Consider the following 23,468-nt stretch of genomic DNA (forward strand, 5'->3'; position numbering starts at 1 on the left):
TGCTACAAGCACCTCCAAAATGAGACGTTTCCGTAAAGAAAACCAACAGAAGTAATCTTACACAACATTAACAACTGATTTGGGGACATGACAACTCAGTGGGACACCCGATGCCAGCCCCGATCCAGTACTGGAGGAACCAAAACAAACCGCCACGAAGAACATCGCTGGGCCAACTGAGAAACCTGGTGTAAGACAGTAGATCAGGTGCAGGGTTGCAAGAGCACCCCGGGGAGGCAATGGCAGTGACGCCACCATTACCAAACAGTGGCAGTGACCTTAGCCACAGAATCCAAGATTCTTTCTGCGGCGGGGGAGGACTGGTGAGCACGTGCAGGGAACCCAGACGGGTCGCAGGATGGCCGGGTGGCCAGAGGAGCCCGATGGCGATCTGAGCCCAGGCCCCGGGGCCCCGGGGCCCCGGGGTGGGGGAGGGACTTACACAGGCCGAGAAAGCCTGGAGAGGGAGCAAAGGTAGGGGAGAGAACCCAAGGACTTTCGGGAAGGCCTGGGCAAGGACGGATTTCCTGAGTTTGGGAGGAACTTAAAAGGTGACACAGGCCACCTTCTCTGAAGCTCAGAAATCCGAGCCGTGCAGTTAAGTTCTTTGCAAAGAAGAGCAGTGAAAATCACCGTAGCCTATTGTGGCACAACACCGCTGTCTCCCCCTCTTCTGGAGAGCGACCCTCCCCTGCCCCGCGGCACCCCTGCGCCTCCCCAACCCGGTGCTAGGGGTGCGGCGTCCCCGCAGATCCCCGCGAGGGCCCGGGCCCGGTCCTGCTGCCAGGGAGACAGTCGGCAAAAGTACATGCTGAGCTGAATCGGGTTTCAATTTTGAAAGGTCTCTTTCTCCTCACTAAACAACAAAACCAGACCTGGACACGGGAGGAAACGTACGCCTGGCACACAAGTCCCGAGTATTCTGGAGCACCTTCTCGTCACAGCAGGTCGGGTCACCGTCAGGCAGAGCACGCGTGACGGGACAGGGCGGGTCACCGCTGGGCCCCACACGTGACGCCCCAGCAGCAGAGCTAAGGGGAAAGCTTAAGCGGAGGGGTCAGCGCATCCAGAAGCTTTGGAGGCTCGGCTCTTCGCTACTAAGCGTACACCCACCGATCCCAGTCTGCGGGGGGAGCCGCGGCCGGAGCCTCGGTGGGGGCACGACGCACGCTGCACACGCGGAGCCTGGACGGGCCGCCCCCTGCAGAGGCCGGGCCGGGGGCGGGATGAGGCCGAGAAGGCCGGGCCCAGGCACAGCTCGAGCACTGATGGCGGGCAGGCTGCTGGTGACGGGCGCGGCCGCTGTGGCCTCCCCACATTCTGCAGGTGACTGCCGGGATGTTTTCAATTAACAAGTGGACTTTTAATAAACTTCTTTGTCTCAAAGAGACGATTTTGGTCCAGACAATATTCAGGGTAACTCACCGGCCACCAGCTTTTGTTTTTATTTTTCTCCTCTTAATTGTACCCCGCAGGTTCCGCCCACCAAGAACTACTCTCCAAGTGACAGTGACAACGACCCGTCCCCCGGATCGATGCACAGGGTCCTACAGACGCCTGGTGGCGGCGGCTGCTCTCCCGTTCTAGGCAAAATGAGCAAAACAGAAGTTCATCTTACCTCACCGAAAGCACCTCTTCCGATTACTTTAATTATTTCGAAGTCTTCTCGATGAAGCTGCATCTCCTTGACCAGCTGTGTAAACGGCTTAGCTATAAATTCAAAAAAAGGAAATCAACAATTTACTCTAGTAAGTTGGTACTATGTAAAAATTCAACAACCTGACTGGGGCATTCCACTACATGACATAGCTTTTTTAGGAAACAAAGGTTTACTTTTTTTTTTTTTTTTTTTAACGTTTATTTATTTTTGAGACAGAGAGAGACAGAGCATGAACGGGGGAGGGTCAGAGAGAGAGGGAGACATAGAATCGGAAACAGGCTCCAGGCTCTGAGCCATCAGGCCCGAGCCTGACGCAGGGCTCGAACTCACGGACCGCGAGATCGTGACCTGAGCCGAAGTCGGACGCTCAACCGACTGAGCCACCCAGGCGCCCCAAAGGTTTACTTTTTAAAATGCTTGGTATCTGACAGGTGTTGGGAAGTCTGTGTCTGTGCTCAACTACGCAGATGTTCATCCTCGGCCCCTGTCCTTCAGCATCTGCTGTGACAAACGCTGCCACACAGAGGTCCGCTGCCGCTGGTCGTGAACACAAGCAGCAGGTACACTGGAGGTGAGTAGGCTCCGTGGAGCCACGGGGCAGCCTGGCATGGGGTGGGGGGAACACGAGACAGAAAATTCTCGCAGAACGGCGGCCACCTCTGAAGTGCAGGCGGTGCTCCCGGACATCGTAACCATCCTTGCTAATCACGTGGGGACTCTAGCAGTGACCTCGGTAAGAAACGGGCAGAAGCACTTTACACGGCACTCACGTGTTCCATGCGCGCATGCACAGCTAACAGAATAATCATCCTTTTATTATCCACGTTGTAGGGAGGAGAAAACTGAGCCAGGTTTCTGTGGACAGCGTGCTGGGCTGAATAGGGTCTCCTATTCAGGAGCCCCTACGGGGAGATGCTGGGTCAAGAGGACGCTCCTGAACGGCAACGGGATGGGAGATAGGTCGTAACCAGGAGGACCGATCAAATAAATGAACAAACTGAGGATAACGGGAGCCAGGGTCCTCACTGTCAGGGAAGGGAGTTACCAATAAGGGAGAATTGGGGAGCCTGGGCGGCTCAGTCGCTTGAGCGTCCGACTTCAGCTCAGGTCACGGTCTCATGGCTCATGAGTTCGAGCCCCGCATCGGGCTCTGTGCTCACAGCTCTGCTTCGGATTCTGTCTCCCTCTCTCTCTGCCCCTCCCCCACTCACGCTCTGTCTCTCAAAAATAATAAACATTAAAAAAAATTAAAAACAAAAACGAGTAAGGGAGAATAAACCCTGCAGGACTGGATCAGAATCGGGGGTGTCAGTGTGACCTCATGACGATATACAGGGACATCAAAAACACAGACCTCAACGGCTGGGCACATACACAGGGTCCTCGCTCTGTCCACCGACAGGCCAGGAGGCAGCAACATCCCACAACGAGCGCATCTAGCGCCCGAGCTCGGTTTCTAAATACCAGCCTCCGACAAAGGAGCCAGGACTCCTCGGGCCCTCCCAGAGCCGGCGCTAGAACATTCTGTGCCAGAAAGCAAAGAAGGGCTCGAAGAGTCATGGGTACTCAAAATCAACGCCAATGGTCACAGACTGCATACATTAAGGAGGAAACCAGGAGTCCATACTGATATGAAAGTTTAAAATTCTAATGAGAAATGAGGTATTTATATAGTTTCAAAGTGAATCCAAACACAATAGTTACCAACAAAGGGAAATAAGTGACTTTACAGCGAGGTCTGGAGGACACCACTACCTAAGTCAGGGTATCAGAGTGAACACTACCACCAGCCGTGTGACAAAATGAAATTGTGCCATCACCCGAAGGGACCCAGTGAGAAAACGCAGCGTCACTTCTGTGACTTTCCTGCCCAAGTTACATAACCTGAGTGTAATCACGAGGAGACAGGAGGTGAACGTAGGGACAGGTGTGGAAGCAGAGAGAGCTGAGGGTGCTGCCTCCCACCGCCGACGACGACACATGACCACGACACACGACGCCCACACGGCGGGAGAGGAGGAGGAAGCGGCCGCACCCAGGTTAGGCTGTGGAAGCGCAGTGGCCTGCGACGTAGGGGGAAGAACTCGAGGGGACGGCCGCGGACGGTGCACTGACTCCCGTGGGACAGACCCACGGTGAGCAGGTTTGGGGGGGAAGGGAGCGATGACGGCAGCGTGCGATCAACACGTTCCCTGTTTCTGCTGCGGGGCCCAAGGCAGCGAGGACGCCAACCTTGTAAAACTCGACAGCTGTTTCACACGTGCAAAAACTCACCACCTCAGAAGCACCAGGTGACGCGGGGGGTGGAGGAGAGGTGGGGCCGGGAGGGGAGGACAGTCTACTGCCAGGAATCTGGAGACCACCGACCTGGAGGAGCCGGGGCACTGGCATTTCTTAAGCCTTTTTTCAGTCTGCCAATGTTACTTCACTGACTTAATCTAGAGCTTGGGATGCTCTTCGGGATACAGAATGTCCCAGGAAAAATTTTACGAAATTATATGCACTGGGGTGTGACCCAGCTTGTCACCCATTCAAAGTATGCAGGATGCAGAGCAAAACCACAACAATTAAAACACCATTTGGGGCTCATTTAAAAAAACTGTTTTAAGATGAAAACTTTATTTTTTATTTTTTTTAATGTTTATTTTATTTTTATTTAGAGAGACAGACATAAAGCATGAGCAGGGGAGGGGCAGAGAGAGAGAGAGAGAGAGAGAGAGGGAGAGAGAGAATCCCACACAGGCTGCGTGCTGTCAGTACAGAACCCGATGCGGGGCTCCAACCCACAAACCAGGAGATCATGACCTGAGCCAAAATCAAGAGCCAGATGCTCAACTGACTGAGCCACCCAGGCGCCCCTGGGATTCACTTTAAATATCATTTATGCTAAGGTTCTCCTAGAAGACAGACATCTCAGGTAACCTGAAGAAAACAGATCAGCTATAATGTTTAAAATGTTTTGATTTTCACGGTGATAATGAACCTGTAGATTTTGAAGTAAGAGAAACATAACTATTATACATTTTGGAAAGGGTGAAATTACCTCTCCTCCACATCCCATGAGCCAACACCAAAAGGTGACAGCTCAGCAAACATTCGCTGGGCGCCCGTGTGCTGGCACCAGGACAGAGAAGTGGGCCCGGCTGCCGGAGGCCCCCGCGGGACTCTGGCTCCAGCAACCGCAGGGGTGGGGTTGCTCAGGGTCGTGGGCCGCCCACACCTCCCCCTGCGCCTGCCGGTCACTGCACCTGCGCACCATCTCGGACCACTCCCCGGTGCCCCCGTCCCTCTGCAGGGACCTCACAGCTCGCCTGTGCCCTCGCACCCACTCTCCAGCCTCTCCGGCCACGGCACCACCTGTGCCAAAGCCGACACAGTCGCATCACCTCCCCGGTTCGGACTCCTCACAGTGGGGCATGGCTCCGGGCTAAGACCTGCGTGCTCAGAGCCTGCTGCACGTGTGGGCCGTCCGGGGGGACCCCCTACACCCCCGTGCCCCCGCCCCCCACCCTGGTCCCACCACACCTCAGGTCCTTCTGCTGCTCAGGCCCTCAGGCAAGCCTGGGTCTTCCTAAGCAGAACCCTCACCCCCACAGGCTCCTGCTCATCCTTGGGACCCCCCGAGGTGGGAGGTGGCCCCAACTCCAGCCGGCTGACCGAGTCAGGAGCCCATCAGTCCTCCAGGAAGTAGGCCTCCGAGCCATACCAGCTCACTGACGTCTTCCCCACTGGCCCGGAAGGCCTGGGAAGGCAGGGCTACTTCCGTCCTGTTACCCGGCACTGCCCAAGGCCCTAGCACCACGGTGGGGATGCAGTGCCACAGCAGACTGGATGCCCACCTGACGATGTGATGTCAGGAAAGGTCACCTCCTCCGGTGGCGGGGGGGTGGGGGGGGGGTGGGGAGTGGTGTCATATTTTCTAAGGTAAAAGTATATTCAACAACCTAGGATATCTTCCACCAAAAAAGACTGAACAAAGCTTTAGCCCTTAGAGCGCTAAATGTTTATTCAGAGATTTTTCTTTTCCTGATCTCTTCATTCTTCCACAACCCAAGACTGTCCCCAAAAGAACTCTCTTACTGCCCTAAAAGGCAATCAATTAATCAACCAAAGGCAAGCACTAGCCAAAAGGAGATCCCAACTATAAGGAAAAACTGGAGTCCAGGGTTCCCTTTAAACAGGAAAGCACTTTGCCAGGAAGAACTGGGGGTGGAGGGAGGATCTTTGGCTGAAACGGACAGAAAATCATTGTGAAATGAGAAACCAATGCCCCCCCCCCCCCCCCCCCCGACCGCCTTTGGTTTGTTTATCAGGAGAGGAAATAAGATCAGACTGGCTGGAAGGAGTGTCAGGGAGGGACAGAGGAAAGAGGACTGTGTCACAGAGCAGCAGCCCACAGGAAGGCACACGGGAAGTCCCACTCTGCCCCCTTCTAGCTCGCACCATGACCTCCCTCTGGACTCGACCCGCACTGCCCGCCCCCGTCACCCGCCCGCTCCACTGTGGCAGCTTCAGCCACTCAGTGGTCAGGCATCTGGAACCGGTCTTACAGATTACCCAGCGCACATAATGCATTTGCTACTGAAGAAACAGGAGCCCCCAAAGCCAAGTGACAAGGGGACACGAGGAACAGCTCCCCTCCCTCCCCAGTGCCAGTCCACTCCACTCTGTGGTGTGGGGCTCCGCTCCTGGAAGTCCTCCCCCTAGCAACTGCCAGCTACTGCTCAGGTCCCATCCAGGGACCACAGGTCAAACACCTGCTGCTGCACACAGCGGCGGCCCCACCGCTGGCTGGGTACAGGACAGGGGCAGCTCTAGGAGGAGCCCAGGAATGGCACTGGAGTCCCAGGAACATGCCCGTGCTCTACGGACCTCATTTCTCGCAGAGGAGAAAGGGCCAGCCAGAACAGCACCCCAAGGACGGGGAGTATGGCCACAGGCAGGACGGTAAGTGGGCAAGGCATGACTTTGACCCCGATGAGCCCACACAGGGGAACTGGAGAGCAGGGCAGGACGGAGAGTCAGGCTGAGGCTGTCCTCTAACAAGGGGCAGGAAAAGCAGACACTTTCGTCCAAGTACCAGCTTAGTTAGTTTCAAAGCTGCTTCAAATTCATTCTCACAGTTCAGACTGCTGATACAGCTATCATAAGGTTTCTGAAAAATGTGCTGAACTTACATCAAATGGGGTTTACTTGTTTTAATATCTAATTTTGTTAAATGACAGAACACTTTCCTTCATCGGGAGTCCATCACAAACCCTTCTGGTTATAAATTGCCAGTTCTGAATCTTCCAAGGAGCCCTGTAGATAAAGTCCTCTACATATGAACTCACCCAGGTAGGCTGATAATCAGGAATTACAGTGTGGTAACATGAACAAACATCACATTTTAACTTAACACAATCTCAGACTTCTGAGAATTGAAAGAGAAGCCCCTTACCCCTCCTCTGACTCACGCCCGGAAGGCACAGACAGAGTCAGTGGAAACTGGAGAAGTCAGGGTGGGGAGATGGGTGGGGAGGTAGCAGGGAGTCAACAATAAACCAGGAAAGATCTCATTCCAACAGCCTGCTGTCACACTAACGCTGGCTGGCCCCACCTCGGCTAACCTTGCTCAGACCTAGTTCAAGGACTCCTGGGTCAGCCACGCATTCCTTCGTCTCTGCATCCACTCGGTTGTTGATTGACTGCTTTTCTCAAACCACTGTAATTCTGGCCCGCCCGGCTTTGTAAATTACCGACCTAAAACCCCACTGCCTCACTGCTGTGTGTCAACTTAGAAGCGACTGTCTTTTCGACCTGAGAGCAGCACAAGTCTCCCCCACAAACTGTTGGGGCAAAGAGCCTATGCAAAGTGAGCAGTCGTCACAACAGATGTCTGATTTCTAAAGCCAACTACCCTACTGATATGAATACAAATACACATTTAAATTAAAAAAAAAAAATACCCGAGTGGGGCACCTGGGTGGCTCAGTCGGTTCAACATCCAACTCTTAATCTCAGCTCAGGTCTTGATCTCAGGGTCGTGAGTTCAAACCCCACCTGGGGCTCCGCACTGGGCACAAAGCCTACTTAAAAAAAATCCTAGGGTACAATGGAACGATATAAAAAGCAGAGCCAACTGAGTGAGGCATATACACAAGTCACACAAACGCAACAAACGCACAAACAGAAGACTGTATTGTGCCTTGGTGCCTACACCAGAAAGAAAGCCAGTTTCAGGCCATTTCTTCCGTGAGTCACTACAAGCATGCTGTATATGTACACTCTAAAGTTAAGAAACAGGAAAATCAAAAGTACAGACTGTGTGCTGGTTAGCACATGGCAGGGGCCGAGCCTGGGGTGACCTCCTCCAAGATCACCATTCCAGGACTGAGCAGAAGGGGCCTGCGGCCGGGCAAACTACCCCAGGGCCACGTGTTAGACACAAACACGCTGGGCCCCTGCGTGAACCCAGCAGAGCTACTCGGCTTCTCTAAGGCTGTCTGCTCACCTGCTGAGATGAATGGTGCCTACCCAAAAAGTGACTGAGACTGTTGAATTATATTATATATACTATAAACTACCATGTTATAACACCCCACCCCCCACCAAAGCACTTAGCTCTGTCTAGCATATAGTAAATTCTCATTAAACGGTAGCTACGGCTATTGGGTGACGTAGTTTTCTTATCAATTACATTAGTATTACTTACATGTCATATTTAACAATAAGTGAACAAACCTACCACCAAAATAATCCTAGAATCCAGCAAAATTACCAAGAAGATAAGACTTGTTACAAAACAGTTTCACCAGGCCGATTACACACGGATGACACCTAAATAGTACCCAATAATTGCCACTAAGCAGCCTTGTAAACCAAGTGCCAAAAGGGGCCCTATACAGCCCTAGAGGGTGGTCTATTTTGAGGAGCACACCTTAAACGTCAGGGCTGCCCCAGGCAGAGGCTCCTGGACATGCTAGATTAGGGGAGAAGGAAAAGTTTGCCTGCAGAGTCCAAACCACCCCAGACAGTCTGCACTCAGGACAGGACCGCCCCGCCCCCGGTGGATGAGGCGCCTCTGATCCCTGACTGAAGCCGCGTGTCTCCGGACTCCCCGTCAAGGAACTCTCCACCAGGCGGCGAAGTGCACTCGAATCGTTTCAGTGACCTTCAACATTCCCACCTGCCCTGCGCCTTTTCTTCGGTGACACCCAGATTGAGGATGTCTTCGTAAGTGCAGAACATGAGGGGGAAGGAAATTCTGCCTCGGGCACAGCCTGTGACAGACACCTGCCAGGCCGGACGGGGCTGCTCCACAAACCTGTTCAAAGGCTCGTCATTAACTGCAGTGCAGCGACTGGGAAACGCAGGAGCTGAAGACAAGCTTGAAAGGGCACAGTCAGGTTACCACCTTTGGGGCGAAATGGGACAAAACCCTTCCGAAGGATTCGTGTTTTTTTTTTTCTTTCCTGTGGTTAAGTAGAATGTTTAACATAGGAGTTCTAGCTATTTTGTTTGACTTCATCTCAATAAAACAGGTACAGGGCCCCGGGCGTGCATGTGAAACAGTCAGCCATTAATTTAGAGCATTTCCTGGTGCACCTGCTATGAAGCCACCCACAGCATCTGAGTGGCCACAAAATGGCTGTGAGTTTGCACCAAATGCATGTTACTGCTGCCCACCCGACCCGGCAACCCTGCCAGGTGGGAGGTGGCATTATCCTCGTCTTGCAAGAAACTCTGGATCTGCGCCCCTGATTGCAGGCCTTGAACCCAGGGCTGATGCCAGGTCCAGTCTGTGTCTTTTCAGGGCACTAGGGTCAGGGTCCTGAGTCCCGGTGGGGCAGCCGTTCCGCCCTCTGGCGGCCTGAGATAATGGAGTGGAGGCCTGGTCGGAAGCGCCCCTCTAGTGCCCCTCCCTAAGGACCCTTGAGCCACCTCCTCGCTCTGGGATTACGCGACTGACACGGACAGAAGAAATGTTTCAGGTTTCTGTTACCCTCTGACGTACCCCATCCCAAAACTTAAGTCAGAAAAATCGTAATTTAATGCGGTGGCTCATCTATTTCTTTCGCTCAGGTGCTGGTGAAGAACCCAACCATGGAGTGCAAAGCTTTGGGGAAACTGCGTCTCATCCTCGCCAGGAACGGGCACAGCTTCTCGTTCCTCTCTGTCCTGTTCAGCCCCCTAGGGCCTTCCAACCACCTCTGTAGTTTTTCTTCGAGCTCTAAGTCCTCCACACCCTTCCTTCAGCTGCGACCATCTTCAAATGCCACAGATCTGAAGGTATTTTGCTTTAACATCTGAACTATTCACCAGGGGGGTGAATTCAAAAGACCCAGCTAGGTGCGCAGAGGTTGAGGCCGGCCGCAGGCCTCCGCTTCGGCCATGTGGACCGCTGCTGGTCACGCGCACCTACCGGCTGACCACGCACCTTGGCCGTAAACAGCATCATGGCGCGGTGACCCTCTGGCTTTGTCCCGGAGTTCTCAGTCTTAGGTAAGGACCTGCTTCTTATGCATCTCAGACACGCCCTGCAAGATCTGAGCAATGCAGACCTCCGGCCCAAATTCAATTCAAACCCTATTTATTAAGGGAAGCCTGACTGCGACCGGACCCCCTCCGCGGGGCCACCTCCCGAGGCCACCTCCCTGTCGTTCGGGGTCCTCTGGGCTTAGCAGAGAGCAGGGACAGAAACACACTGAACACGGCACATGGGGAAGCAAGGGGAGGGCTACAAAGAATTTTAAGGAACAAGCTGCATGAGTGAAAGAGAAAACAAAGAAAAGAAACCAGCTGTGAGGACACAAGGGAGAAAACATGACAATGTATTTTTTGAAGGGGGTTGTGGAAGACAGAGGGAAAAATGAGTCAAAGTTAAGTCATCCTGGAAGTCCTGCTTTTGTATTAGACACAGGAGCATCTGTGTGTGTGAGAGCGCGCAGCCGTGAGCCTGAGAGGGGCGGTGTGAGCAAAGGTATGGAGAAGGGGACCAGCTGTCTCCATCTGGAAGAGCCTGCAGGGGCACAAGGAGCTGGCTGAGCAAGTGAGGGGGGCCAGCATGAACACAGACCTGGCTCGTTTATCTCACTTGGAAGCCACAGAGAGGGCCCCAGGATCCCGTACGGGGGAGGTTACGCTGACTGAAGTCTGTGTTGACCGAATAAATGAAGACATGAGGTTAACACGTGAAAGCATTTCGTAAACCACAGTACTGTATAAAAATGCGTGTTGTCCCTGACGTAATGACCACTACCTAACCGGTAAGAACCCAAAAGGTTTTATCTACAAGTTCTAAAATATATCAGAATCAATTAAACAAATACTTATTAAGCACCTTCTGTTTGCCAGGAACTGTTCTAGGCAGCACGGCTAGGTCTGGGAACAAAAATCCCCACCTTCCTCATACGTATGAAGAACAGGCAGTTATGTGGAAAACAGTAAATCCTTCAGAAAAAAGGAAAAAGGGCAGGGAAACTGGGAATGTTGCAGAGTAAGGAAGGAGAGTTTATACAGTGCCAGCGGTCTGGACAGAAGCTGCAAAGTTGGCGGGGCTGGATTCCGACTCTAGTTTGAAGGTGGAGCCCACAGGATTTCCTGCAGGGCTGCATATGCAGTGTGCGCATTATCCGAATTATCCGAGGTGTTGGGGTGTTTGCTGGGAGTCGCCAGTGAGATGGCGGGGGGATGGAGCGGACTGTGGGGTGAGCTGCACCTGTCTGCCGGGAGGCGGCGGGACACCCGAGCCTGGCCGTGAGCGGTGAATGTGGGTACTCGGTGTACAGCCGGCATCAGAGTCACAGGCGTGGTGGATGAGATCCCTGGGGGTTAGCAAAGACAGAGGAGGGGACGTGAGGACGGGCCCTCTGGAGATCAGGAGGCTGGGGGGGGAAGAGAAGGAACCAGCCAGGAGCCTCGAGGAGGAACCGGATCGAGACGCGCGACAAGCTGGAAATTAACTACTGTTTTTTGCCCTGTGGACATCACGGTGGCCCTGACACAGCAGCAGCTCAGGGAACACCGAGGGACAAAAGCCTGATTACAGTGAGTTTGAGAATGGGAGAGGAGGTAGTGAACACAGGGAGAACGAACGCACCATTCTGAAGAGTTTCGCTGCTAAACGAAAAAATGCACGGACTAGATGCCTGAAATCATTTTCACCAAACAAAAAACAAAAGACTACTCATCTTGGTAGAGGTAAAGGTGATCCATTCTGGAACTGCTAACATCTCACTGATCAACTAACCCCATCAGGCTCGTGGATGGGGGCGGGGATGGAGAGGAGTCTGTGTTACTGACATCACAGATGTTATCAACAAAAAGCTCATTTTCACTGGTTTAGATGGTAACAGCAAACCATAATCCCGGGGTTATCAATTAAATGTCTCAAGCTTCAACCAGCAATCCACAGAATACAGCCATTTCCTTACAATGAATGTTAACGACACTCCGTTTTCCAAGGCCGGTGCCGGGACCTCAGCGGTGTCTCCCGGGACTGCCCTCTCACCCGCACGGGGCTCTGACCCCTCGTACCCGCACCAGCGCTCTGCGGTTATTTTATTTCATTTTTGGTAGAAATTAATGATTTTACTCACTGGCTTTTCTTTTTTTTCTTGATCTTTATTGAATTCTGAGTAAAAAATTTTAATATTGCTAAAGAAAATAAAGTTAGGAACATACATACTGCTTTATCAAGTCAACACCTGAGATTATAAGTATACGTGTGTGTGTGTGTGCTATACGTATATACACATTATAATGAAGACTTCACGGTGTGCCAAAGAGAGATATGTAAGGCCACCTACAATCACAGTGTGCAGTCTGTCAGCTCAGCAGTAAGTATCACAGCCGCTCTAAAGATGGTTTTGTAACCCCAAATCTTCCTTTGTTAACTAGGCAGCCAGGAATCGTCATAACTGACAAAGTTCACCTTCAGCATTCTGTGGCCACAGACGGTGGTGCCCCACAGGTCATTCGGCCCTCACCAGGACGAGGAAGGGGCCGGGGGATGGAAAACCAAGGACGGACCCCTCCCCCTGCCCAGCACAAGGCCAGAGCCATCCTGCACAGACACTTACAACTGGGCTGTGACCAGCGGGGCAGGAAGCAGGGCATGAGTAACAGCAAGGACGGGAACCCCGAAGGGGGCGTGTCTACACCACCTCTGTGTGGTGGAAGGGAAGGGAAGAAGAGGGGCTCCAAAGTTCCTGCCACCCGTCTGTCACAGAGTAGGTCCTAACCTGCTCCTCCTGGTTCTCATCTCGCGCTCGAGCCTGGCTGGCACATTTCCTGAAGACACAGTCACAGGGCTCGAGACAAAGGACACTAACAACACGGTGTACAGGAAGGACACTGCACCTGAGAGTCAAGCAGTGGGGAGAGTAAAATGACAAAGTGGGAAGTCCGCAGAGCGTCCATCAGCAAATCAACACATTCCAAATAAAGGTGACCGAATTTCAGTAATCAGTAATTTGAGGGAATTTTCAGCAACCAGACAATATCCACCAACCTTCCGTTACCATTCATTCAAACTTATGCCACGGTCCTATTTAAGTGAGATCCTGGCTGAGTAAATTTGTCTTTTACTCTTTCTTCCACCCCAAATATTTGATAAAATAGTAAATCCACTCCATCGCTAACGGCAGCCACCCCTTGCTTAACGTTTTCATACGCGTCACGGATGTCATAAAACAATCTCTAAAACCTGCAGGATAGAGATCATTACCCGCTTTTGATAAAGTAAGCTAAGAAAACACAAATCCCAAGTTCATATAAATGGCTGGTATTTTTATTCTCTTTTTATCTTTATTTCTCACATATATGATTATTCATACTTCTCAGAACATTCAAATTTTCCCATTTTAAAACGAGAGGAAAAAATAACTCCCCTTATTTTTCTTAGTGTTCTTAACAGAATCCTCCAGGCAGAGTATATTATCAGATTTTCTGCGTGTGCCACTGCTGCAAATCGGAGAAGTCTGGCTTTCCTTCTGCACGGTAAAGTAACAGCTGCTGCTGCTTTCACGGTCAGTACGTCTTCTGCGGCACGAACGGTCACTGGTAGCCGGTATCGTTCTGGTTACAGGTGAAGCGTGTCATGCAAATTCTTTAAAAGCTGGTAATCAAAGTAAACAATCCTTTCATACCCTTCTAGCAGATTATTTATCATCCTCACATTGTCCCCATTTGTATTTGTTATCTCTTGAGCTACCATGCGTGCACCCTGTGATCCAGCCACGTCCACCAAAAAGGTACAAGAACGTTCAGAGCAGCTCAATTCAAAGCGCCATGAGCGCTAACAACCCAATGCCCAGGAGAGCAGACAAATCTGCAGCGTTGGTGCAACGGGCACCACGTATCAACAAAAAAAGAAGGAACTGCTGCATGCAACACTGATGAGTGTCAAAGATACAGCGTGAAGCCAAAGAGAGCAGATACACAATCCTATGTGATTCCACCGTCTGAAACTCTGAAACAGACACAACTCCAAGACAATTCATGAGGAAAAAACAGTCTCTTTAACAAACTCTTTAATACTCGCATGCAAAAGAATAGATATGAGTCTCTACCTCACACCACACACAAAAAGTAACCCAGAAAGGATCAAAGACCTAAAAAGAGCTAAAGCCATAAAACCCTTAGAAGAAAGCACGCAAATCAATCTCTGTGACCCTGGACTAGGCAAGTTTCTTAAACATGAAACCAAAACCCAAGCAAGAAAATTTCTAAACATAAATTGGACTTCAGCAAAACTAAAAATGTTTGTACTTCAAAGGACACTAATGAAAATGAAATGACAAACTATAGGATGGAGACAATATGTGCAAATTTTCAAGTATGCACCAATTCGTATGTCTGATAAGGAACTTATATCCAAAATATACCAAAACACTGTTACAACTCACCAATAAAAAGACAAATCCGCCAACTTAAAAATGGGCAAAGGATGTGAACAGACATTTCTCCAAAGAAGATATACAAATGTCTAATAAACACATGAAAAGATGCTCAACATGATTAGCCATCAGGGAAATACAAATCAAAATCACAATGGGTTACTTCACACCCACTTGCATGGCTAGAATAAAAAAGAAAAAACAGTAACAAGTGTTGGCTGGATGTGGAAAAACAGAAACCCTCCTACACTGCTAAGAGGACTGTACAATGATGTGCTCACTTTGGAAAACAGTCTTGTAGTTCCACAAAATGCTAAACATGGAGTTTATCCCCAAACCCAGCAATTCCATTCCTACTTATATACTCAACAGAAATGAAAATATGTCTACACAAAAACTTGCATACAAATATTCACAGCATTATTCACAGCAGCCAAAAATGAGATACCACCCAACTGCCTATCAACTGATGAATGAACAGATAAACAAAATGTTGTCTATCCACACGATGAAGTACTATTAAGAAAATACCGATGCATGCTACGACATGGATAAAGCTTAAAAACATTTTGCTAAATGCAGAAGCCATCACAAAGGCCAAATATTTTAGGACTGCATTTATATGAAATGTCCAGAATAGGCAAATCCATGGAGACATAAAGTAGGATGTCAGGGGCTGGGGGAGGGGAATGGTGACTACTAATGGGTATAGGGTTTCTTTCATGGGTGGTGAAAATGTTGTAGAATTAGATACTGGTAATGGCTGTACAAATCTGTGATATCAGAATCACTTCTCTGCACACTTAAAACAATAATAAACTTTTTGAAAACCAGGCATAACTAACCTGTGATATTGGTCACAGCAGTGGCTACTACTGGAAGAAGGGGTTATACCTGGGGGGCAGGGGGGTCACCACAGAGCCTACTTGGGTACGTGATTCATTTATTTAAGAGGTTTTAAGAACATTTAGTGGGGCACTGGGTGGCTCAGTCAGTTAAGCTCTTGATTTCGGCTCAGGTCCTGATCTGAGGGTCGTAAGATCGAGCCCTGCAATGGGCTCTGCACTGACAGTGTGGACTCTGCTTGGGATCCTTTCTCTCTGCCCCTCACCTGCTCACTCCCTCAAAATAAATAAAAATTTTAAAAATGGTATGAAGAATATTTAAAGAAGTTACTGAAATGAAGCAACAAACACAGTGGCTGGGAGCAGGCACCTGAGTTAGACTCGGCCACCCCACCGGTGCTACAAGACAGTTCATCTGAGCTCCAGTCTAGCCTCCAGGAAATGAGAGCGAACCCTGGACTGAGGGCCACTGGGAGAATGAAATGAGACTGTGGACGTGAACCATGAGCACAGTGCTCACTGTATCAATACACAGAGCCGTTAGAATCGTGTTGTGATCATCGGCTCATCACAGGAAAACTCACTGCTCCCCTTCTCACCCCCATTCTCTTTCCCACAGAAACACACAGGGACAGACAGACAGACAGCTGTCTGCAGTGCCAGCAGCCTCAGGTGTTAGCCTGTGCTCAGGCAGACAGCACCTGGTCCCTCACCCCACACCTCTGGGGCTCTCCCAGGACACAAGCCTTCCCTCTTCGGGGCCTTGCCCGGAAACCACCACTACCGTGCTGCCTGCCATTTGCTCCGGTCCTTCCCGCCCCTTTCGTCATTACTTGCTTTCACCAGCACTCAGCGGAAGGGACACTCCCTGCCTGGCCCTAAGGATACTGAGTAAGAACCCCTGACCTCCCAGCCCCACCCTCCTTCGACGTCATCTAAGCCCTTCCTTATAACTGCATGCTCATGACCTTTACATACGGAGCACTCTTTCATCTGAGTACTATATATGGAATTCTTGTTTTAAAGGACTGTTATTTAAATTTACTGGACTGGAAAACACTAGAAAAACAAATTAATGCCAGAGATATGTTTTTTAAAAAATCCTAGCATACATCCTGAGACCAGAAGAGTCCTATGTAAGCTTGTAAACCTTCTGTATAAAAACCATTTTCTCCAATGTTCGCAATAGCCACCCAGAGCTAAATATTCAACAATCCAAGTCCACGTGGCAATCACTGATCACTCTGAACTGGATGGTCAATATACCAGGAATACTATGGTGTAAAGGGGAAAAAACAAACAAACAAAAAAAAAAAGGTTAAAAGTAATCCTTTTTACAGGTAATCTTCCCTTTACCTAAAATCCGTTCTAGATTTTACTTTCTTTAGCCACTAGCTCTGTATTTTTATATGAGGAATAGAAGTCTCTGGAAGGGAAAAGACGGTCTCTACAAAAATTACATGAATCTTCTAGAACCTGGTCCTCAGTTTCCAGTGGTCAGACATGAAAACAAGCAGGAAAGGAAGATTCAAAAGGGCAACGCATCCAGCAATTCCAGTAAGCAGTTCGCTGACTTTCCAGGCCACTGCTTCTGAACCAGGGGAAAGAACCCAGCAGGCTGCTCTCAAGAGTGATACCCTGGGGCGCCTGGGTGGCTCAGTTGGTTAAGCGCCCGACTTGGGTTCAGGTCATGATCTCACGGTCCATGAGTTCGAGCCCCGCATCAGGCTCTGTGCTGACAGCTCAGAGCCTGGAGCCTGCTTCAGATTCTGTGTCTCCCTCTCTCTCTGCCCCTCCTGTGCTCACTCGCTCTGTCTCAAAAAAACAAACAAAAAACCCATTAAAAACAAAGCGATACCCTGTTTCCTTCCAAAAAGGAGCCATGAAGAAAGGCCAGCTTCTCTGCCTAGCCTCACCCCCTATTCCAGGGCCAGCTACCACCTTCCACCAGCTGTCACCCACTGTAGTCTCAAAGCTCATGCTTCCGGGTGCTCCAGGCACATTGTTGCAAAGCCCTTGACCAAGGCAACAAGGCTAAGGTGGAAACAGTGCTTCATCAAAATGCTTCTAAACGTGTAGAAGAACCTGCTTGTGTGTGGGTTTTTTCCCCTAAAAAGAGGCTTATAAAAATTGTTTGAGGGGCGCCTGGGTGGCGCAGTCGGTTAAGCGTCCGACTTCAGCCAGGTCACGATCTCGCGATCCGTGAGTTCGAGCCCCGCGTCAGGCTCTGGGCTGATGGCTCGGAGCCTGGGGCCTGTTTCCGATTCTGTGTCTCCCTCTCTCTCTGCCCCTCCCCCGTTCATGCTCTGTCTCTCTCTGTCCCAAAAATAAATAAAAAACGTTGAAAAAAAAAAAAAATTAAAAAAAAAAAAAAATTGTTCGAACAGGGGCGCCTGGGTGGCGCAGTCGGTTAAGCGTCCGACTTCAGCCAGGTCACGATCTCGCGGTCCGTGAGTTTGAGCCCCGCGTCAGGCTCTGGGCTGATGGCTCGGAGCCTGGAGCCTGTTTCCGATTCTGTGTCTCCCTCTCTCTCTGCCCCTCCCCCGTTCATGCTCTGTCTCTCTCTGTCCCAAAAATAAATAAAAAATGTTGAAAAAAAAAAATTAAAAAAAAAAAAAAATTGTTTGAACAGTTTGAACAGTAATACTTTAGATGTGATAAAAATGGCTTCCCTTATTTTAAATGCTAATTAATTGGGGGCGCCTGGGTGGCTCAGTCGGTTAAGCGTCCGACTTCGGCTCAGGTCATGGTCTCACTGTCTGTGGGTTCGAGCCCCGCGTCGGGCTCTGTGCTCACTGCTCAGAGCCTGGAGCCTGTTTCAGATTCTGTGTCTCCCTCTCTGACCCTCCCCCATTCATGCTCTGTCTCTCTCTGTCTCAAAAATAAATAAATGTTAAAAAAAAAATTTTAATGCTAATTAATTAAACATCAACAATTAAATCTGTCAGGTTGGATGCCACACTACCTACATTACATGGTATGTCACATTATCCAACTGAACCCAAGCATTTCTAAGATACATTTTTAAAATAAGAAAACAAGGGGAGCCTGGGTGGCTCAGTTGGTTAAGTGCCTGACTTCGGCTCAGGTCATGATCTCACGGTTCATGAGTTCGAGCCCCACGTCGGACTCTGTGCTACCAGCTCAGAGCCTGGAGCCTGCTTTGGATTCTGTGTCTCCCTCTCTCTCTGCCCCTCCCCCACTTATGCTCTATCTCTCTCTGTCTCTCAAAAATAAATAAACGTCAAAATAAAATAAAAAACAAATGCTCTGTGCTTGATACTTTTTCAGTAATATAAAAATGAGGGCATAAAAGAAATAAGACACATAGGACTATAATCGAGACACTTAGTAGAGAAGAAAGGGTAGATGTCCTCCTGAATCTTTTAACTCACTGTCCCCAGAACAAATAAATAGGAAGAAAGCTGCTTTTATCCAAGACTTTTTAAAGAATTACTCTGGTTCCATCTGGCCTTTGGTAAGCCTCTGGTAAGCCAGAGATGAAACACACTAAAAACAAGGCAAGTGACAGAAGCTTTCTGTAAATCAGTAAAACTTTATTGGAAGGCTGGCAAATGTTTAACACTTCAAAAAAGGATGCCTGGCTTTGTGCAGTCTGCATCTGCATGATAAAGGATTGGTCAAAACTGCATTCTCCTTAAACCAGTCCTTCAGTGAAAGTGAATTCTACTACAATATCTGATCACAACCACACTTTTCCAGAATCTCTGGTGCTTCTGAGCAAACTGAATACGTACCCACACCTGCACTCAGCTCCTGGCCTCAGCGCTCGCCTGGCCGCTGCTCCCCACCCCCCCACCCCCACCAGCACAGCCCTGCTCAGCCACACTGCAGGTGTTTTTTGGACAGCCCACCCCACCAGGTCTCTGGGAGCTGGACTGCAGAGACCAGTAAGAGCACAGCATCACCCACAGACGCCCAGTACAGGGAGCTAACTTTTCACAAGTTCAGTTACAGAACCAGAGGGCCTGAGATGACGGTTCAGAGTCGTGGCTCTCACCACCCCGACCACTGCATCCCCGGGGCCCGCTCACCCACATCCTGCACGCAGGTCCCTGTGCGCTACCCTGAACCCCCAGGCACTGGAGGTGCCCCCTCCCCCCAACCCAGAGGCACTCCAGCCAGACACATGCTACCCCTGGGGATGGGGAACCGTGTGCTCCTGGAGGTTCTCACACACCCAGACTCCATGAAAACCAAAGGCCCTGCCTTGCCACCCCAGGGCCACGCAGCATTTTCTCCAGCACAGGAAGTAGGGGGACACCGATCCCAGGAAGGGGAGACATCCAGCTAGAAAGGAGGACAGCACTTGAGAGCTCAGACCCCAGCACCCTATACTTCACCTTGTAGTCATAAACTCAGAACAAAACACAGGCAAGGGCTCACAAAAGGCAAAGAAAAACATATATAAGAAAAGGGGTTGTTAATTTCCCTAATATAAAGCATTGTAAGAAACTAATAGGAAAGGGCCCTCTGGGTGGCTCAGTCGGTTAAGCATCCAACTCTTGGTTTCGGCTCAGGTCATGAACTCACAGGTCCTAAAATGGAGCCCTGAATCAGACTACGTGCTTAGGATTCTCTCTCTCCCTCGCTATCTGCCCCTCCCCACCCCCATCGTGCTCATGCAGGCACGCATGCTCTCTCTCAAAATAAGTAAACTTTAAAAAAAAAAAAAAAGAAACTTAATAGGAAAAAGCTGAACAAGTCGATGTAAAGTATGGGGAAAAGGGAAGGATTTTAGCTAAACATTAATCAACCCTTTAAATGCTTGGGGTTCATTAAAATGCCCTACGGGGGAAACACTGGGGGAGGGGAATCAGACCTGCAGGCTGGGGGAGGAGAGGCATCCCTGCAGCCACACTCAGGAGTCCACAAGAACGTCCACAAGGCTGAGAAGAGAGGCCATCGATGCCCACCCCGCCACCCCACCCCAGGCCCTGCATCACCACTGGGAACATTAACCACCAACCTCGGTCACGGCTAACCCAACACCCGGCTCACACTCAGGATCATAGCCACGTCAGCCACTGATGAAAAACGTACTTCACAACAGTAAAAAACAAAAACAAAACAAAAAACATTTCAAATAAAATAAGAAACATCACATTTTTTACAACAATTTATAAACCCCAAATAGCTCTATTTCCCACAAAATATACTGGACCAACAGTATGATAATGATTTGTCAAAAGCTGTATTTGTCCAGTAAGGAAAACACTCGAACTAAGTTAAAATGGTGCAAGCAGGACAGGGCAAATGGCCGGGTTCCTTCAACAAAGGAACTGAAAAGGGGGGTGGGAGGGAGGTGGAGCCTCCAGGGCAAAAGATTTAGGATGAGTGAAGCCCAAACACCAAGCATGCAGACTTGGTTTGAGCTCCTGTGAAACAACTGAATACACCGCCAAAATGGAAATTTAAACCATGCCTGAGGGGCACCCAGGTGGCTCAACACTTGATTTGGCCTCAGGTCATGATCTCACGGCTTCGTGAGTTAAGCCCCGTGATGGGCTCTGAGCTGACAGCACAGAGACCACTTGGGATTCTCTCTCCCTCTCTGCCCTTCCTCCACTCGCATGTTCTCTCCCTCTCAAAACTAAATATTTTTGGGGCGCCTGGGTGGCTCAGTCGGTTAAGCATCCGACTTCAGCTCAGGTCACGATCTCGCGGTCCGCGAGTTCGAGCCCTGCGTCGGGCTCTGGGCTGATGGCTCAGAGCCTGGAGCCTGCTTCCGATTCTGTGTTTCCCTCTCTCTCTGCTCCTCCCCCGTTCATGCTGTGTCTCTCTCTGTCTCAAAAATAAATAAAAACGTTAAAAAAAACTAAATTTTTTAAGTAAAGTAAATAAACCATGACTGAATACTGCACGACACTGAGAACTTTGCTGCTAGTTTTTCAATGTCATAATGTCATTATGGCTATGTTTTTAAAGAAAGTCTTTATCTTCTTAAAGTATATACAGGAGTATTTACAACTAAAACCACAAATGTCTTGCATTTGCCTCAAAATAATCCTTTTGGGGAACAGGGGAATAAAAATGAAGCAGACTGGCCAGGATTTGACAGGTGATTCAACTGGGGTTCATCATCCCAGTCTCTACTTGTTTATGCCTGAAATTTCCCATAATACAAGAAGTTTAAATTTGGAGTAGGAAATACTGCCAACTGCTACCACTTTTATTAACACTGATCACGAAAATAAAGAAGATCAACACATGAGGGGCGCCTGGGTGGCTCAGCAGGTGAAGTGTCCGATGTCGGCTCAGGTCATGCTCTCACTGTTGTTGAGTTCGAGCCCCACGTCGGGCTCTGTGCTGACAGCTCAGGGCCTGGAGCCTGCTTCAGGTTCTGTGTCTCCCTCTCTCTCTGCCTCTCCCCAACTGTTCATCCTCTCTCTCTCTCTCTCAATAATAAACAAACAAACAAACAAACAAATAAATAATCAACCAATCAACATATGAAAAATTCAAGCCACTCCAAAAAAGGAGTGACATTTTCATACAGGGGTCATCCAGTATTTCATGGTATCTAAACAGAGTACAGTCAAAGGCCTGACATGGGATATCAGGCTAGACATTTGTGAAAAATTAGTCTCCATTTACAAATACTCAAATCAGAATGACCGAATCCAAATCACTACGAGCTCGTCACCAACGACACAGGAGTTTTCCTCACTGGAAGCATATCCGAACCTGAAAATTGCTACGTGCCCAGTTGATTTGTTAGGAGTTCATTTGTTTTATTGCTGGCATTCCTTCTGGTCGTAAAACAGTTTTATGAGCTGGTAAAAATTTTGTACCAACTCTGCAAAGCTGACGTGACTAATGGTCTCAGTACTGAGCTTAACAGATGCTCACCCTGAACCTGACCCACACTGCAGAGCAATACTTTGGACTCTGCTTTCAAAAGGCCTATTGAGATCCTCCTATTGCTAAGTGTTGACCTACAGACTCCGCCCCAATGGCGCCGCTAGAGGACGCTTTGTGCAAAATGAAAAAGGTTTATTCCTCCACACCAACCTTTATTTTTTTTTTAATTTTTTTAATGTTTATTCATTTTTTAGAGACAGGAAGAGACGGAGTGCAAGTGGGGGAGGGTCAGGAGAGAGGGAGACACAGAATCGGAAGCAGGCTCCAGGCTCCGAGCCGTCAGCCCAGAGCCCGACGCGGGGCTCGAACCCACGGACCGCGAGATCGTGCCCTGAGCCGAAGCCGGACGCCTAACCTAGACTGAGCCACCCAGGCACCCCCCAACCTTTGTTCTTAAAAACACTTACAGCTCATTACCGGAAAATATTCTTCTCAGATAATAAATGTAGTATCTTCAGCATCATTAAATTTGCAATACGATCCACAAGAACTGGGGTGGCAGGGAAAAAATAAACCGTAAGAGAACGGATGTGGGTGGTGCTGTGGAGTGGATGGTAACTGAGAATGGCGTAAGTTTTTTGAGGTTTTAGTCTTAGTATTCAATGAAGTTATATTTTATATTACAAACCAATCGTGATAAAAATGCTACTGGAGAAGAAAAAATATAAAATCTGATCAACTAAGGATCTAGCAGTACTCAAAAATATCACCATTCAATAGGGACTAATAATTCTGTATTATTTTTAGGGAAAAATCCACGACAAACGGATATCCAAGGACTACCTGTATTTAAAGAAAAAGTTCCAAGATGAACAAAGCACTGACTGCACAAGAAACAGATAAATCAGAGAAGACAGCTTTAAAACATTCTGACTAGTGGCCTCAAGAAGAGATGAAATCACAGCCACCCACCACAGAACACCTCATCATGATAACCAACACAGGATCTTCTTCAAGAGGGAGACGCTGTGAACCTAGAATTCCATACTCAGGCAGACCACCAATAAAATGAGGAGACAGTAAGACATTTTTAGGCATTCGATAATTTGGAAAGATCACCACCCCGATCCTTCCGTGGGAGAAAAATGTTACATACACATACTATACTGAGCATCTATGTATAACACACGTATCCTCTCCTCACCATGAAAAGCCTCTAGCAAATCACCAAAAAAGAAGAATCCAATAAAGAGGGAT

The 23,468-nt window shown here is 49.3% G+C and overlaps 1 protein-coding gene across 1 annotated transcript in view; it reads right to left on the reverse strand.

Moving 5' to 3' along the window:
• CDC42BPB (CDC42 binding protein kinase beta) overlaps positions 1–23,468 on the reverse strand; it is a 99,906-nt gene that overhangs the window by 59,985 nt on the left and 16,453 nt on the right. Inside the window, 1 exon segment of the mRNA XM_058740352.1 lies at positions 1,619–1,710. Coding sequence (XP_058596335.1) covers positions 1,619–1,710 — 92 coding nt within the window.

This window comes from Neofelis nebulosa, chromosome 7 (assembly GCF_028018385.1).
Source record: "Neofelis nebulosa isolate mNeoNeb1 chromosome 7, mNeoNeb1.pri, whole genome shotgun sequence".
NCBI classification, from domain to species: domain Eukaryota; kingdom Metazoa; phylum Chordata; class Mammalia; order Carnivora; family Felidae; genus Neofelis; species Neofelis nebulosa.